Source organism: Coregonus clupeaformis, unplaced genomic scaffold (genome assembly GCF_020615455.1).
Source record: "Coregonus clupeaformis isolate EN_2021a unplaced genomic scaffold, ASM2061545v1 scaf0838, whole genome shotgun sequence".
Classification (NCBI taxonomy): Eukaryota; Metazoa; Chordata; class Actinopteri; order Salmoniformes; family Salmonidae; genus Coregonus; species Coregonus clupeaformis.
In genome coordinates this window covers 139,256-157,059 of record NW_025534293.1, presented here as the reverse complement: position 1 = coordinate 157,059, position 17,804 = coordinate 139,256, and the positions used below count along the sequence as shown (strand labels likewise).

At 41.9% G+C, this 17,804-nt stretch overlaps 1 protein-coding gene and 1 long non-coding RNA gene across 2 annotated transcripts in view; both read right to left on the bottom strand.

Annotated features, from left to right (window-relative positions):
- Positions 1–1,768: 1,768 nt before the first annotated feature.
- The window catches only part of LOC121556629 (FRAS1-related extracellular matrix protein 2-like), a gene marked incomplete at its 5' end in the record, with an annotated part of 146,481 nt that continues 130,445 nt past the window's right edge, over positions 1,769–17,804 (bottom strand). The window contains 3 exons of the mRNA XM_045216882.1: positions 1,769–2,319; positions 12,752–12,898; positions 14,928–15,115. Of these exons, the coding sequence (XP_045072817.1) occupies positions 1,774–2,319; positions 12,752–12,898; positions 14,928–15,115 (881 nt within the window). The remainder of the gene's footprint in view (positions 2,320–12,751; positions 12,899–14,927; positions 15,116–17,804) is intronic.
- Positions 5,098–6,616, bottom strand: LOC121556625. Its single transcript, XR_005998203.2, has 2 exons — positions 6,496–6,616; positions 5,098–5,760 (listed from the first exon to the last, which is right to left on the bottom strand). It is a non-coding gene; the product is annotated as an uncharacterized LOC121556625 (long non-coding RNA).

Genomic DNA, 17,804 nt, shown 5'->3' with positions numbered 1-17,804 from the left:
GGAGCAACAGGAGCATGTGACCAACAGGACCAACAGGAGCGTGTGACCAACAGGAGCGTGTGACCAACAGGAGCGTGTGACCAACAGGAGCATGTGACCAACAGGAGCATGTGACCAACAGGAGCAACAGGAGCGTGTGACCAACAGGAGCATTGACCAACAGGAGCAACAGGAGCGTGTGACCAACAGGAGCATTTGACCAACAGGAGCAACAGGAGCATGTGACCAACAGGAGCATGTGACCAACAGGAGCAACAGGAGCATGTGACCAACAGGAGCATGTGACCAACAGGAGCAACAGGAGCATGTGACCAACAGGAGCAACAGGAGCATGTGACCAACAGGAGCATGTGACCAACAGGAGCAACAGGAGCATGTGACCAACAGGAGCATGTGACCAACAGGAGCAACAGGAGCATGTGACCAACAGGAGCAACAGGAGCATGTGACCAACAGGAGCAATAGGAGCATGTGACCAACAGGAGCAATAGGAGCATGTGACCAACAGGAGCAATAGGAGCATGTGACCAACAGGAGCATGTGACCAACAGGAGCAATAGGAGCATGTGACCAACAGGAGCAATAGGAGCATGTGACCAACAGGAGCAATAGGAGCATGTGACCAACAGGAGCAATAGGAGCATGTGACCAACAGGAGCAATAGGAGCGTGTGACCAACAGGAGCAATAGGAGCATGTGACCAACAGGAGCATGTGACCAACAGGAGCATGTGACCAACAGGAGCAACAGGAGCATGTGACCAACAGGAGCAACAGGAGCATGTGACCAACAGGAGCAACAGGAGCATGTGACCAACAGGAGCAATAGGAGCATGTGACCAACAGGAGCATGTGACGCAGTCAGTCAGTGATACAGTTAGCAACACACAGACCTTGATTTGGGGACTGGTGAAGGTATGCCACTATCAGTAATACAGTGAATTTGGGGACTGGTGAAGGTATGCCACTATCAGTAATACAGTGAATTTGGGGACTGGTGAAGGTATGCCACTATCAGTAATACAGTGAAGCCTGGATTATGGGGAGATCTGCGTAGTGCGCTCTGTTGAACGAGAGTTCCCCATTGGTTGAGACACTAGCTATCTGTTGTATGAGAACTCCCCATTGGTCAAGACAATAGCTTTCTGTTGTATGAGAACTCCCCATTGGTCAAGACACTGGCTATCTGTTGAAGGAGAGATCCCCATTGGTCAAGACTCTAGCTATCTGTTGAAGGAGAGCTCCCATTGGTCAATACTCTAGCTATCTGTTGAAGGAGAGCTCCCATTGGTCAATACACTAGCTATCTGTTGAAGGAGAGCTCCCATTGGTCAAGACACTAGATATCTGTTAAAGGAGAGCTCCAATTGGTATATGTGTAGCTGCTTGAGGCACTTGCAACACAACAGCTAAGGAAAAGGAAAACCATGACATTTATCAAAAGGAAGAGATGTCTTTAAAACCCCAAAACTGGTTGCAGCACAGTTTTTTATTTTTATTTTTATATATAAGTGAACATTTCTATAGGTGTTTTAAATTGGAGAGTTTCAATATACAAGGATGAAGCTTTTCAATCACTTGACTTACTGAGAAGCCACAAGATGGAGGCTTTAAAAGTACTCCAGAAACAGTGTAGAAAAAACATTTAAAAAAAACACATTACAAAAGCCCAAATACTCCTCAATACTCTGTCAAATCTTTTTCCGTCCATCCATCCGTCCATTTCTCTCAGACCTCTGAGCTGTTGCTGCAGTCGTCCGTCCGTCCATCTCTCTCAGACCTCTGAGCTGTTGCTGCAGTCGTCCATCCTCGCGACCATCATCGCTTCCGTGCTCGCCGACCCCCTCACCTCCTCTTCCCTCTGCCCCTTCTGTCTGGACCGGACCGCCAGGACGAGGATGATGATGAGGAGGAAGGTGAGCAGCATTCCCACCAGCCCACCCACCACCGTCAGCAGTTCCTCCTCCCCATCCCCCCTGTTCAGCTCCCTTGGTTCCAGCCCGTCGGCGTACAGCTCCCCCCCCCCTGCCGCCCTCCTCTTGGTACGGTCCAGGGCGATGTGCATGATGTTGGTGCCATGGTTGTTGTCTGCTCCGATGTCCTCGGCCACGTCGGGGACCGCCGCTCCGAACAATCCACTGGCTGACCTCCTCACACGGTGACCTTGACCTTTGACCTCTGAGGTAATGGAGAGGTCGTTGCCCGTGGCGACCAGGGAGTGGTGGTACTCGAGGCTCCTCTTGCCGATGCCGTGGTTGGCGTTGTCTTTGGAGCGGACGGTGTAGATGGTGTGGATGAACCACTCACGACCCGCAGCCACCTGGGACAGGAGGTTAGAGGTTAGAGGTCAGAGGTTAGAGTGTGTTGTCTGCAGACCTGGGTTCAAATAAATGCGTTTCTGATTATTTGTTATATAAATAATTATTTCCTGCATATTTTAGTAGTAATAATAATAATAATAATATGCCATTTAGCAGACGCTTTTATCCAAAGCGACTTACAGTCATGTGCGCATACATTTTTTCGTATGGGTGGTCCCGGGGATCGAACCCACTACCCTGGCATTACAAGCACCATGCTCTACCAATTGAGCTACAGAGGACCACAGTATTTGAGGAAGTGTATCTTGCTGTCTGGTACACAACATAACTATCTTGTTGTGTGGTACACAGAATAAGTGAAAAGTTTCAGTCCAAAATGCTATATATCAATTTTGAGAAATGTTGGCAAATGAGCTTTTATTGTTTAAAGGGGAATGGAAACACTAGGCTTTAGAACACCAGCTAACCATAACTGTAACTCACCATATTGGCATTGTTGCATCACTGGCAGGATTTCAAAAAAATGGCTGAGTCCCAAAACTGTCTGAAAGACCATGAACTCTGTGTCATTAATGAGCAAAACGTGCTGGTGTCTAACCATATATAAAAACATGATACAGTGCATTCGGAAAGTATTCAGACCCCTTCCCTTTGCCCACATTTTGTTAAATTACAGCCTTTTTCTAGAATTGATTAAATGTTTTTTTCTTCTTATCAATCTACACACAATAGCCCATAATGACAAAGCGAAAACAGGTTTTTAGAAATGTTTGCACATATATAAAAAATAAAATAAAATAAAAAATACCTTATTTATAAAAGTATTCAGACCCTTTGCTATGAGACTCAATTGAGCGCATGTGCATCCTGTTTCCATTGATCATCCTTGAGATGTTTCTACAACTTGATTGGAGTCCACCTGTGGTAAATTCAATTGATTGGACATGATTTGAAAAGGCACACACCGGTGTGTATATAAGGTCCCACAGTTGACAGTGCATGTCAGAGCAAAAACCAAGCCATGAGATCGAATGAATTGTCCGTAGAGCTCCGAGACAGGATTGTGTTTAGGCACAGATCTGGGGAAGGGTACCAAAACATTTCTGCAGCATTGAAGGTCCCCAAGAACACAGTGGCCTCTTCCTAGAGCTGGCTGCCCGGCCAAACTGAACAATTGGGGGAGAAGGGCCTTGGTCAGGGAGGTGACCAAGAGCCTGATGGTCACTCTGACAGAGCTCCAGAGTTCCTCTGTGGAGATGGGAGAACCTTCCAGAAGGACAACAATCTCTGCAGCACTCCACCAATCAGGCCTTTATGGTAGAGTGGCCAGACGGAAGCCACTCCTCAGTAAAAGGCAAATGACAGCCCGCTTGGAGTTTGCCAAAAGGCACCTAACGGACTCTCAGACCATGAGAAACAAGATTCTCTGGTCTGATGAAACCAAGATTTAACTATTTAGCCTGAATGCCAAGCGTCATGTCTGGAGGAAACCTGGCACCATCCCTATGGTGAAGCATGGTGGTGGCAGTATCATGCTGTGGGGATGTTTTTCAGCGGCAGGGACTGGGAAACTAGTCAGGATCGAGGGAAAGATGAACGGAGCAAAGTACAGAGAGATCCTTGATGAAAACCTGCTCCAGAGTGCTCAGGACCTCCGACTGGGATGAAGGTTCACCTTCCAACAGGACAACGAATAATACAAATAACATTGAGTAGCAAACTTGTAAAGTCACAAATTAATTTTATTGACTTTACAAGTCACAGAAATCTCTGGTCTCCCTTATCCCTCTCTACAGCAAAACGTTTGCTATTAGTACAACATTTGTTATTAATTTACCCCCCTCATCAATTCCCAGAACACATTTCTGAATGAACAGCATAGTGCTTTTCACTGATGCTTCAGGACAAGTCTCTGAATGTCCTTGAGTGGCCCAGCCAGAGCCTGGACTTGAACTCGATCGAACATCTCTGGAAAGACCTGAAAATAGCTGTGCAGCGACGCTCCCCATCCAACCTGATAGAGCTTGAGAGGATCATCAGAGAAGAATGGGAGAAACTCCCCAAATACAGGTGTGCCAAGCTTGTAGCGTCACACCCAAGAAGACTCGAGGCTGTAATCGCTGCCAAAGGTGCTTCAACAAAGTACTGAGTAAAGGGTCTGAAAATAAATAAATGTGCAAACATTTCTAAAAACCTGTTTTTTCTTTGTCATTACGGGGTATTGTGTGTAGATTGATGAGGGGGAAAAAAACGGTTTAATCCCATTTTTAGAATAAGGCTGTAAAGTAACAAAATATGGAAAATGTCAAGGGGTCTGAATACTTTCCGAATGCACTGTACATATTGCGAAAGCTGAGAAACAGCCCTATCAAATGATACGACATTCAATAGCACCACATCAAACAAATGGCAATCAGTCAAGAAAAAACACCTGTGATTTAAAAAAAAATCTTATATACGAAAATCAAGGCTTTTTTTTCCCCCAACCAACTGCCATTTACACAGCTTCCTAATGAAGATAATGTCCTTCTTGTGTAAGGAGATTGAAGAACTAAAATCAGAATAGCAATACATTTTACTGTGAGTGAGTTACAGCCGTTTTTAGAGAAGGGTGTTATTTTTCTAGGATTCTATGGAATGTTTCGTTATCAGACTATTTCCTATCTGGATAGTACATTAAACACATATCTGCACCAAAACACATTACAAATAGCAATTAGTCTTACATATGATAAGGAAATGCATAAACAAGTAATAAAGCATGAGTACATCAAGAGCGTTATTGAAATAACTTTATTGAGAGCAATACATCGTCTCATTCAAACCTGAAAACACAGTGCAAGTCACATAGAACATCTGAATTACAAAATCTGATAATAAGGCATATGACAACAATAATTGGCTTTTAACAACTTCAATTTATTCTGTGCATACATTCGACTAGGCCTATAGCCTATTACATGATGAGTCAGAATTGGAACAAATGAAAAGCATGCAAGGGGGAGGCTAAATGACCCCAGTGACAATCTGAGCTACTGGGTGAAGACTAGGAGTCCCTTTACTAGTGCCTGTGTCTGCAATGGGTCACTCACTGCAGTACCCCAACCTAACACCATTTTGCTCCCCTACGATGCATAACTGCTTTATCTTGCATTCTGGTGCAACACAAACAAATCACGTCATATACTCCTTTCTATCCTTCCTGTAAAAAAAAATAAAAAAGCCAACAATTTCTAGAGTAGTCCTCCAGTACATTGACGTTCACCTAGGCTGTGAGGATGAGGACGTGATTGTCCCTCGGCAGCATGTGGTCCTGTCTCTCCAGCCCCTGTCTGTCTTTGACACCATGGGGGGACAGCTTCTATTGACTGCCTGGTGCACAGGTGACATGTCTGTTGTCCTCCTCACGAAGATCTGAGAGCTGACAGTCCACCAGTGTCCTACAGACAGAGAGAGTATTTAAAAAAAAAAAAAACTAATTTACTGTATATATAGGTCTTACAGTACACAACAATAATATATCATTGACAGTTAGCCGCTAGACTCGCAGGACTTAGTTACCAAGCTGACTACCAGCCTGCTTTCAAAAGTCATAGCTATTAGCTAACTATCATCATAAGGGTTAAGCTTCAGGCTTAGGCTACATTCATTCTTGCAATCAACAGCCAGCAGGCTTGCTATTTTTACGAAATCCTATCACATATAAACAGACACCTATTGAGATATCTAGCTATGTAGCTAGTTATCTAGCTAGCTAGCTAGCTAGCTAATGATCATACATTTTACTGGTAAAATAGCAATCCTGCAGCAGCCCTCTGTTAGTTGTGGCTGGTTAGCTAGCTAGCTACAAATCGAATCAGACACTAGCCAGTTCATTTTAGCTCTTAGCTAATACCAATGACAAATACTCTTCAAATTGTCAACATGAGCATTTTTATTTTGTACAGTTATGAAAGACTAAATTAACATAAAAAAGACAAGACAAGAGAAGAGTTAAATCAAGTAGGCTAGATAACTAGCTAGCTAGCTAGCTTACCTAGGCTGACTGTCTTACATTACTCAGCTTGTTATCAGAAGTTCATTTCACAGACTCATCTTATCAATCGGAAAAAATACTCTAAAAATGTACATATTATAATTACCAACATAAAAACGAATTGTATACAGTTTCTTACCTTAATATTGTTGTCCTGATCTCCATGACAGCTGTCAAAGTTGTGAGGTCCAGTGGAGGCGAGGGACCTCCTGGTAGCAGCATTCACTTTCAGACCCGCACCAAAACTCACAATTTGCTCAATTCTGCCAATTACGCATTGACATCCGTCGTTACTATGGCAATTCAAGATGGCAATACCCATACCTCTAATAAACGTTGTTCAATATCAAAATCCTAAAAAAATTGAGATATTTCTATGTTAAATGCACATGTTTAGAATTAGTGGATGGAATACATCTCATTGTTTAGCTGTATAATATAATAATATGCCATTTAGCAGATGCTTTTATCCAAAGCGACTTACAGTCATGCGTGCATACATTATATATATATTTTTGTGTATGGGTGGTCCCGGGGATCGAACCCACTACCTTGGCGTTACAAGCGCCGTGCTCTACCAGCTGAGCTACAGAGGACCACCCATGTACTTCCTAAAGTGTTTCCAGTCCCCTTTAAGAACTTATGAAAGAGATAGGTGTGTTTTTTCACCATCTAATTATGGCATGGGGTTGTTCAATGACCGACATGTATTTGTTTGAAATCTATCACTTATTTGTTTAATTTCAGAATGCTTTATATCCGCCTCACTCTGAGGAATAAGTAGTACTGCTAAGTTTTACACAGTAAAATTTGATAAATAACTACATTTCAATAAAGAACTGTACAAATGATACATTTGTGACAAATATATAAAAAAAATATATATATAGTATAAGATCTGTATGTAGAATATTTGCATTTTAGTCATTTAGCGGATGCTCTTATCCAGAGCGACTTACAGTTAATGTATTCATCTTAAGATAGCTAGGTGAGACAACCACGTATCACAATCAAATATACAGGATACGGACATTCCATTCCCGCTAAACAATGGATACTGTATATAACGGTTTGCAACAAAACCCATTTAAATAAAACATCTATGAATAAAGATTCTGAGTATATAGCGTTTTGGAACGAATCTCTTCAAGTGTATCTTGCTGTCAGGTACACAGAAGTGTATGCTGTAATTGTAGGTCCTCTGTAGAATCTTGTTCATGATGACAACGTGCTCCCAATGTGTAAAGTCAAAGACAAGTTTCCAAAAGTGTATAGTACAGTACACTATAGTAGAACACAGTACACTATACTATAGTAGAGCATAGTACAGTATACTATAGTAGAGCATAGTACAGTATACTATAGTAGATCACAGTACAGTATACTATAGTAGAGAACAGTACATTATACTATAGTAGAGAACAGTACACTATACTATAGTAGAGAACAGTACAGTATACTATAGTAGAACACATTACAGTATACTACAGTAGAGAACAGTACAGTATACTATAGTAGAGCACATTACAGTATACTACAGTAGAGCACAGTACAGTATACTATAGTAGAGAACAGTACAGTATACTATGGTAGATCACAGTACATTATACTATAGTAGAGCACAGTACAGTATACTATAGTAGAGAACAGTACATTATACTATAGTAGAGAACAGTACACTATACTATAGTAGAGAACAGTACAGTAAACTATAGTAGAACACATTACAGTATACTACAGTAGAGAACAGTACAGTATACTATAGTAGAGAACAGTACAGTATACTATAGTAGAGCACAGTACAGTATACTATAGTAGAGCACAGTACAGTATACTATAGTAGAGCACAGTACATTATACTATAGTAGAGCACATTACAGTATACTATAGTAGAGCACAGTACAGTATACTATAGTAGAGCACAGTACAGTATACTATAGTAGAGCACAGTACAGTATACTATAGTAGAGCACAGTACAGTAGAGCACAGTACAGTATACTATAGTAGAGCACATTACAGTATACTATAGTAGAGCACATTACAGTATACTACAGTAGAGAACAGTACAGTATACTATAGTAGAGCACATTACAGTATACTATAGTAGAGCACAGTACAGTATACTATAGTAGAGCACAGTACAGTATACTATAGTAGAGCACAGTACATTATACTATAGTAGAGCACAGTACAGTATACTATAGTAGAGCACAGTACAGTAGAGCAAAGTACAGTATACTATAGTAGAACACATTACAGTATACTATAGTAGAGAACAGTACAGTATACTATAGTAGAGCACATTACAGTATACTATAGTAGAGCACATTACAGTATACTACAGTAGAGAACAGTACAGTATACTATAGTAGAGAACAGTACAGTATACTATAGTAGAGAACAGTACAGTATACTATAGTAGAGAACAGTACAGTATACTATAGTAGAGAACAGTACAGTATACTATAGTAGAGAACAGTACAGTATACTATAGTAGAGCACAGTACAGTATACTATAGTAGAGCACATTACATTATACTATAGTAGAGAACAGTACAGTATACTATAGTAGAGCACAGTACATTATACTATAGTAGAGAACAGTACAGTATACTATAGTAGAGCACAGAACAGTATACTATGGTAGATCACAGTACATTCTACTATAGTAGAATATACTATAGTAGAGAACAGTACAATATGTTATAGTAGAGAACAGTACAGTATACTATAGTAGAGAACAGTACAGTATACTATAGTAGAGCACAGTACATTATACTATAGTAGAGAACAGTACAGTATACTATAGTAGAGCACAGTACAGTATACTATGGTAGATCACAGTACATTCTACTATAGTAGAATATACTATAGTAGAGAACAGTACAATATACTATAGTAGAGCACAGTACAGTATACTATAGTAGAGAACAGTACATTATACTATAGTAGAGCACAGTACATTATACTATAGTAGAGAACAGTACAGTATATTATAGAAGAGCACATTACAGTATACTATAGTAGAGAACAGTACAGTATACTATAGTATAGCACAGTACATTATACTATAGTAGAGCACAGTACAGTATACTATAGTAGAGCACAGTACAGTATACTATAGTAGAGCACAGTACAGTATACTATAGTAGGTCACAGTACAGTATACTATAGTAGAGAACAGTACAGTATACTATAGTATACTATACTAGAGCAAAGTACAGTATACTATAGTAGAGAACAGTACAGTATACTATAGTATACTATACTAGAGCAAAGTACAGTATACTATAGTAGAGAACAGTACAGTATACTATAGTAGAGAACAGTACAGTATAATATAGTAGAGAACAGTACAGTATACTATAGTAGAGCACAGTACAGTATACTATAGTAGAGAACAGTACAGTATACTATAGCAGAGCACAGTACAGTATACTATAGTAGAGAACAGTACAGTATACTATAGTAGAGAACAGTACAGTATACTATAGTAGAGCACAGTACAGTATACTATAGTAGAGAACAGTACAGTATACTATAGTAGAACACAGTACAGTATACTATAGTAGAGCACATTACAGTATACTATGGTAGATCACAGTACAGTATACTATAGTAGAGAACAGTACAGTATACTATAGTAGAGAACAGTACAGTATACTATAGCAGAGCACAGTACAGTATACTATAGTAGAGCACAGTACAGTATACTATAGTAGAGAACAGTACAGTATACTATAGTAGAGCACAGTACAGTATACTATAGTAGAGAACAGTACAGTATACTATAGTAGAACACAGTACAGTATACTATAGTAGAGCACATTACAGTATACTATGGTAGATCACAGTACAGTATACTATAGTAGAGCACAGTACAGTATACTATAGCAGAGCACAGTACATTATACTATAGTAGAGCACAATACATTATACTATAGTAGAGAACAGTACAGTATACTATAGTAGAGCACAATACATTATACTATAGTAGAGAACAGTACAGTATACTATAGTAGAGCACAGTACAGTATACTATAGTAGAGCACAGTACAGTATAATATAGTAGAGAACAGTACATTATACTATACTAGAGCACAGTACAGTATACTATAGCAGAGCACAGTACAATATACTATAGTAGAGCACAATACATTATACTATAGTGGAGAACAGTACAGTATACTATAGTAGAGCACAGAACATTATACTTTAGTAGACAACAGTACAGTATACTATAGTAGAGCACAGTACAGTATACTATAGTATATCACAGTACATTATACTTTAGTAGACAACAGTACAGTATACTATAGTAGAGAACAGTACAGTATACTATAGTAGAGCACAGTTCATTATACTTTAGTAGACAACAGTACAGAATACTATAGTAGAGAACAGTACAGTATACTATAGTGGAGCACAGTACAGTATACTATAGTAGATCACTGTACAGTATACTATAGTAGATCACAGTACAGTATACTATAGTAGATCACAGTACAGTATACTATAGTAGAGAAGAGTCCAGTATACTATAGTATACTATACTAGAGCACAGTACAATATACTATAGTAGAGAACAGTACAGTATACTATAGTAGAGCACATTACAGTATACTATAGTAGAGAACAGTACAGTATAATATAGTAGAGAACAGTACAGTATACTATAGTAGAGCACAGTACATTCTACTATAGTAGAGAACAGTACAGTATACTATAGTAGAGCACAGTACAGTATACTATAGTAGATCAAAGTACATTCTACTATAGTAGAGAACAGTACAGTATACTAAAGTAGAGAACAGTACAGTATACTATAGTAGAGAACAGTACAGTATACTATAGTAGAGAACAGTACAGTATACTATAGTAGAACACAGTACAGTAGAGCACAGTACAGTATACTATAGTAGAGCACAGTACATTCTACTATAGTAGAGAACAGTACAGTATACTATAGTAGAGCACAGTACAGTATACTATAGTAGATCAAAGTACATTCTACTATAGTAGAGAACAGTACAGTATACTAAAGTAGAGAACAGTACAGTATACTATAGTAGAGAACAGTACAGTATACTATAGTAGAGAACAGTACAGTATACTATAGTAGAGAACAGTACAGTATACTATAGTAGAGAACAGTACAGTATACTATAGTAGAACACAGTACAGTAGAGCACAGTACAGTATACTATAGTAGAGCACAGTACATTCTACTATAGTAGAGAACAGTACAGTATACTATGGTAGATCACAGTACATTATACTATAGTAGAGAACAGTACAGTATACTATAGTAGAGAACAGTACAGTATACTATAGTAGAGAACAGTACAGTATACTATAGTAGAGAACAGTACAGTATACTATAGTAGAGACACAGTACAGTATACTATAGTAGAGACACAGTACAGTATACTATAGTAGAGAACAGTACAGTATACTATAGTAGAGAACAGTACAGTATACTATAGTAGAGAACAGTACAGTATACTATAGTAGAGCACAGTACAGTATACTATAGTAGAGAACAGTACAGTATACTATAGTAGAGAACAGTACAGTATACTATAGTAGAGAACAGTACAGTATACTATAGTAGAGAACAGTACAGTATACTATAGTAGAGAACAGTACAGTATACTATAGTAGAGAACAGTACAGTATACTATAGTAGAGAACAGTACAGTATACTATAGTAGAGAACAGTACAGTATACTATAGTAGAACACAGTACAGTAGAGCACAGTACAGTATACTATAGTAGAGCACAGTACAGTATACTATAGTAGAGAACAGTACAGTATACTATAGTAGAGAACAATACAGTATACTATAGTAGAGAACAGTACAGTATACTATAGTAGAGAACAGTACAGTATACTATAGTAGAGAACAGTACAGTATACTATAGTAGAGAACAGTACAGTAGAGAACAGTACAGTATACTATGGTAGATCACAGTACATTATACTATAGTAGAGAACAGTACAGTATACTATAGTAGAGAACAGTACAGTATACTATAGTAGAGAACAGTACAGTATACTATAGTAGAGAACAGTACAGTATACTATAGTAGAGCACAGTACAGTATACTATAGTAGAGCACAGTACAGTATACTATAGTAGAGAACAGTACAGTATACTATAGTAGAGCACAGTACAGTATACTATAGTAGAGAACAGTACAGTATACTATAGTAGAGAACAGTACAGTATACTATAGTAGAGAACAGTACAGTAGAGAACAGTACAGTATACTATGGTAGATCACAGTACATTATACTATAGTAGAGAACAGTACAGTATACTATAGTAGAGAACAGTACAGTATACTATAGTAGAGAACAGTACAGTATACTATAGTAGAGAACATTACCTGGAACATGGCCGTAGAGTCCAGTCTGAATCCATCTGTCCCAGGCTGTCTGACCAGAGAGAGAGCTGAGGGGTCGTCTACAGCCAACATTGCATTAAAATCCACGTCACCAAACCCACGGGCCTGAGTCTCGGGCTGCGCCTTGTCCTGGAGGGGGGAGGAGGGGAGTGAGGGGGGAAGAGGAGGAGGAGGGGAGAGGAAGAGGAGGGGAGAGAGGGGGGAGATGGGGGGAGAGTAGAGAGTAGAGTATTTATTATCACCAAAGAGAATAAACAGACAGCATGGTAAAATAAAGATTGACTGTAGTGAAATGCATTGATAACACCAGACAGCACCGCTAACATTGAGAGGTAGAAGAGCGTTGTTGACGTAATGTCATCTTGGGTTATATCTATTTTTTTTGAGGTGAACTCAGCATCAAAAAGCTTTCTCAGGTCCTTTCTGTTCTACAGGACTCTCTGATTAGGGTTAATGCTTACATTCATAATTCAACACACTTGTCGTCGCTACATAACATTCATTTGGTATTCTTCCTCATGATTTATTAAAAGAAAAAACAGATGCATAATGTGCCCTCTACATTAGGAGATTTAGACATTGTACTAATGTGATACATAGCTTGATTTTAAGTTGTTTATAGATGTTCATTAGGATGTGATTTTAAGTTGTTTATTCAGTGAGGGGAAAAAGTATTTGATCCCCTGCTGATTTTGTACGTTTGCCCACTGACAAAGAAATTATCAGTCTATAATTTTAATGGTAGGTTTATTTGAACAGTGAGAGACAGAATAACAACAAAACAATCCAGAAAAACGCATGTCAAAAATGTTATAAATTGATTTGCATTTTAATGAGGGAAATAAGTATTTGACCCCCTCTCAATCAGAAAGATTTCTGGCTCCCAGGTGTCTTTTATACAGGTAACGAGCTGAGATTAGGAGCACACTCTTAAAGGGAGTGCTCCTAATCTCAGTTTGTTACCTGTATAAAAGACACCTGTCCACAGAAGCAATCAATCAATCAGATTCCAAACTCTCCACCATGGCCAAGACCAAAGAGCTCTCCAAGGATGTCAGGGCCAAGATTGTAGACCTACACAAGGCTGGAATGGGCTACAAGACCATCGCCAAGCCGCTTGGTGAGAAGGTGACAACAGTTGGTGCGATTATTCGCAAATGGAAGAAACACAAAATAACTGTAAATCTCCCTCGGCCTGGGGCTCCATGCAAGATCTCACCTCGTGGAGTTGCAATGATCATGAGAACGGTGAGGAATCAGCCCAGAACTACACGGGAGGATCTTGTCAATGATCTCAAGGCAGCTGGGACCATAGTCACCAAGAAAACAATTGGTAACACACTACACCATGAAGGACTGAAATCCTGCAGCGCCCGCAAGGTCCCCCTGCTTAAGAAAGCACATATACATGCCCGTCTGAAGTTTGCCAATGAACATCTGAATGATTCAGAGGAACCTCTGTGATTGCCAACAAGGGTTTTGCCACCAAGTACTAAGTCATGTTTTGCAGAGGGGTCAAATACTTATTTCCCTCATCAATTTATAAAATTTTTGACATGTGTTTTTCTGGATTTTTGTTGTTGTTATTCTGTCTCTCACTGTACAAATTAACCTACCATTAAAATTATAGACTGATAATTTCTTTTTTTTTCTTTAATATATATTCTTTTTTTTTATTTTCTTATTTTTTTATATATATATATAAAAATTTTTTTTTTTTTTTTTTTTTTATTCGGGGGGATGGATCAGCTTAATATTGCAGATAGATTGTATCTTCTATCAATGTATATTATATGGGCAAACTTACAAAATCAGCAGGGGATCAAATACTTTTTTCCCTCACTGTAGGTGTTTATTAGGCTGTGATTTTAAGTTGTTTATAGATGTTTATTATGGATGTGATTTTAAGTTGTTTATAGATGTTTATTAGGATGTGATTTTAAGTTGTTTATAGATGTTTATTAGGTAGACCAGAGAGGGAGTCTGTCTGACTGTCTGACTAACTAACTAACTAACTAACTAACTAACTAACTAACTAACTAACTAACTAACTACAGTTTGCTATACTCACTATGATCTTGAAGCGGTAGAGCAGAGAGGGAGAGTCTGACTAACTAACTAACTAACTAACTAACTAACTAATGTCTGCTATACTCACTATGATCTTGAAGCGGTAGAGCAGAGAGGGAGAGTCGGCAAGACAGCCAAACTCAAAGTTAGTGGGGTTGTACTTTGGCACGTATCCATCCGCGCCAGCGCACAGGTACACCTTCTCTATGTTGCAGAAGAAAGAGTCCCCCAGGTTCTGAACAGGGTCCACCATCACACGACCGTAGATAGTATCACCTGGAGGGGAGGGAGGAAAGGAGGGAGGGAGAGGGAGGGAGGGAGGTGGAGGGGAGGGAGGGGAGGGGGAGGGGACGGGGAGGGGGAGGAGTGGGGAGGGAGGTGGAGGGGGGGAGTGGGGAGGGAGGTGGATGGGGAGGAGGGAGGTGGAGGGAGGGGGGAGGAGGTGGAGGGGGAGAGAGGTGGGGGGAGGGAGGGAGGGAGTGCGGAGGGAGATGGAGGGGAGGGAGGTGGAGGGAGGGGGAGGGAGGTGGAGGGGGGAAGGGGGGAAGGAGGGAGGGGGAAAGGGGGGAGGGAGAAAGGGAGAAAGGGGGAGGGGGCAAGAGAGAAGAGAGAAGCAAAGGTCTGTTTTAATAGTGATTTATAATTAACAACAATCATGTACCGGGTAGCCCTTTCCTCGTACCCGTATAGGGTGGAAGATGGCAGATTTTGGCACGGATAAGCTTCTCCCGAGTGGCGCAGCGGTCTAAGGCACTGCATCTCAGTGCTTGAGGCGTCCCTACAGACCCCCTGGTTCGATTCCAGGCTGTATCACAACCGGCCGTGATTGGGAGTCCCATAGGGCGGCGCACAATTGGCTCAGCGTCGTCCGGGTTTGGCCGGTGTAGGCCGTCATTGTAAATAAGAATTTGTTCTTAACTGACTTGCCTAGTTAAATAAAGGTAAAATAAAATAAAATAAAAAATAAATTGTAACGCAGTGGCTGTACAGTAACATGCTATACAGAGCTCAGGCTCTGTGCTTCACAGCGTTGGGTGGGTTTTGACTGACAGCCGTTCTGAACTTGAGCACTGCACGTGACAAGAAGTTGCCCCCATCTGATGTACAGTTACAAGATGCCATGGCGTCACACCCTGGGTTGTTCTGAACAGCACGAGCCTGTGTTTGTCTATTGTGAAGAAAATTTGCCACAGAACACGCACCTGAATTCACTCAGAACTCCTTTCTATGGGCAACAAAATTACGATCTGTTTCTCTGAGTTGCCTTGTGAAAGCCTAACACTGTAAGATTTAATTTTATAACTTAGCTAGTCACGTTGGCAATAGAACAAGCCTTCATATGATGCCCTTCAAATGATGCCTCCCTGAACCAGATTGAGATTTATAATGTCCCGTTTTTGGATTGCGTAAACAGCCGACAGTAATTGTGTGAAGGCGGGGATGCAGGGCTGTGTTCCAAACAAAACAATGTCAAGGTCGAGGTAAGGAGTAGACCAAGGCGCAGCGTGATGAACAAACATGACTTTAATTAGTTAAAGCGTCAAAATACAAAACAAAACACGACTCGTGACGTCCACGGTATCAATGACCGAACACGGAACAAAAACCCACAACCACAAAGGGAAAACATACAGTTTAAATATGGCTCCCAATCAGAGACAACCAGCCAACAGCTGACACTCGTTGCCTCTGATTGGGAGTCACTCAGGCAAACAGAAATACAACAAACTAGAATGAACACCAACATAGAAATACACACATAGAAATGAACACACCCTGGCTCAACATAATGAGTCCCAGAGCCAGGGTGTGACAGTACCCCCCCCTAAAGGCGCGGACTGCGACCGCGCCTCAACTAAACAAACCAGGGAGGGCTGGGCGGGCATACCTCCTCGGCGGCGGTTCTGGCTCCGGCCTTGACCACCACCCTCCAACACCCCCCCATAGTGCCCCTGGTCCAGTCTGGCCCCGCCCGGCTGGAGCAGGACTGGACTTAACAGGAGCGATCCTTACCAGGCTGTCGACTCGCACCCCTGGCTTGGTGCGTGGAGGAGGAACGGGCCTTACCAGGCTGACGACTCGCACCCCTGGCTTGGTGCGTGGAGGAGGGACGGGCCTTACCAGGCTGACGACGCGCACCCCTGGCTTGGTGCGTGGAGGAGGGACGGGCCTTACCAGGCTGACGACGCGCACCCCTGGCTTTGTGCGTGGAGGAGGAACGGGCCTTACCAGGCTGACGACTCGCACCCCTGGCTTGGTGCGTGGAAGAGGGACGGGCCTTACCAGGCTGACTTCTCGCACCCCTGGCTTAGTGCGAGTGGCAGGAACAGGCCGGACCGGGCTGGCGACGAGCACCGTAGGTTTGGTGCGAGTGGCAGGAACAGGCCGGGTCGGGCTGGCGATGCGCACCGTAGACTTGGTGCGGGTGGCAGGAACAGGCCGGGTCGGGCTGGCGACGCGCACCGTAGACTTGGTGCGGGTGGCAGGAACAGGCCGGACCGGGCTGGCGACGCGCACCGTAGGTTTAGTGCGTGGAGCAGGGACAGGCCGGGCTGGGCTGTCGACGCACACCGTAGGCTTGGTGCGTGGAGCAGGGACAGGCCGGGCTGGGCTGTCGACGCACACCGTAGGCTTGGTGCGTGGAGCAGGGACAGGCCGGACTGGGCTGGCGACGCACACCGTAGGCTTGGTGCGTGGAGCAGGGACAGGCCTGGCTGGGCTGGCGACGCACACCGTAGGCTTGGTGCGTGGAGCAGGGACAGGCCGAACCGGGCTGTGGAGACGGATAGGAGGCCTGGAGTGAAGAGCGGCCACCACCCGTCCTGGCTGAATGCCTACCCTCACACACTCTGTGTGAGGCATCCGCACAGGACGTACAGGGCGGTGAACCCCTGGCCTGGTGGCCTTCTGGATCCGCCCCCTTTTCTCCTCCGTCAGCCCCGTCGTCCATGCCGTGTGCCCCCCC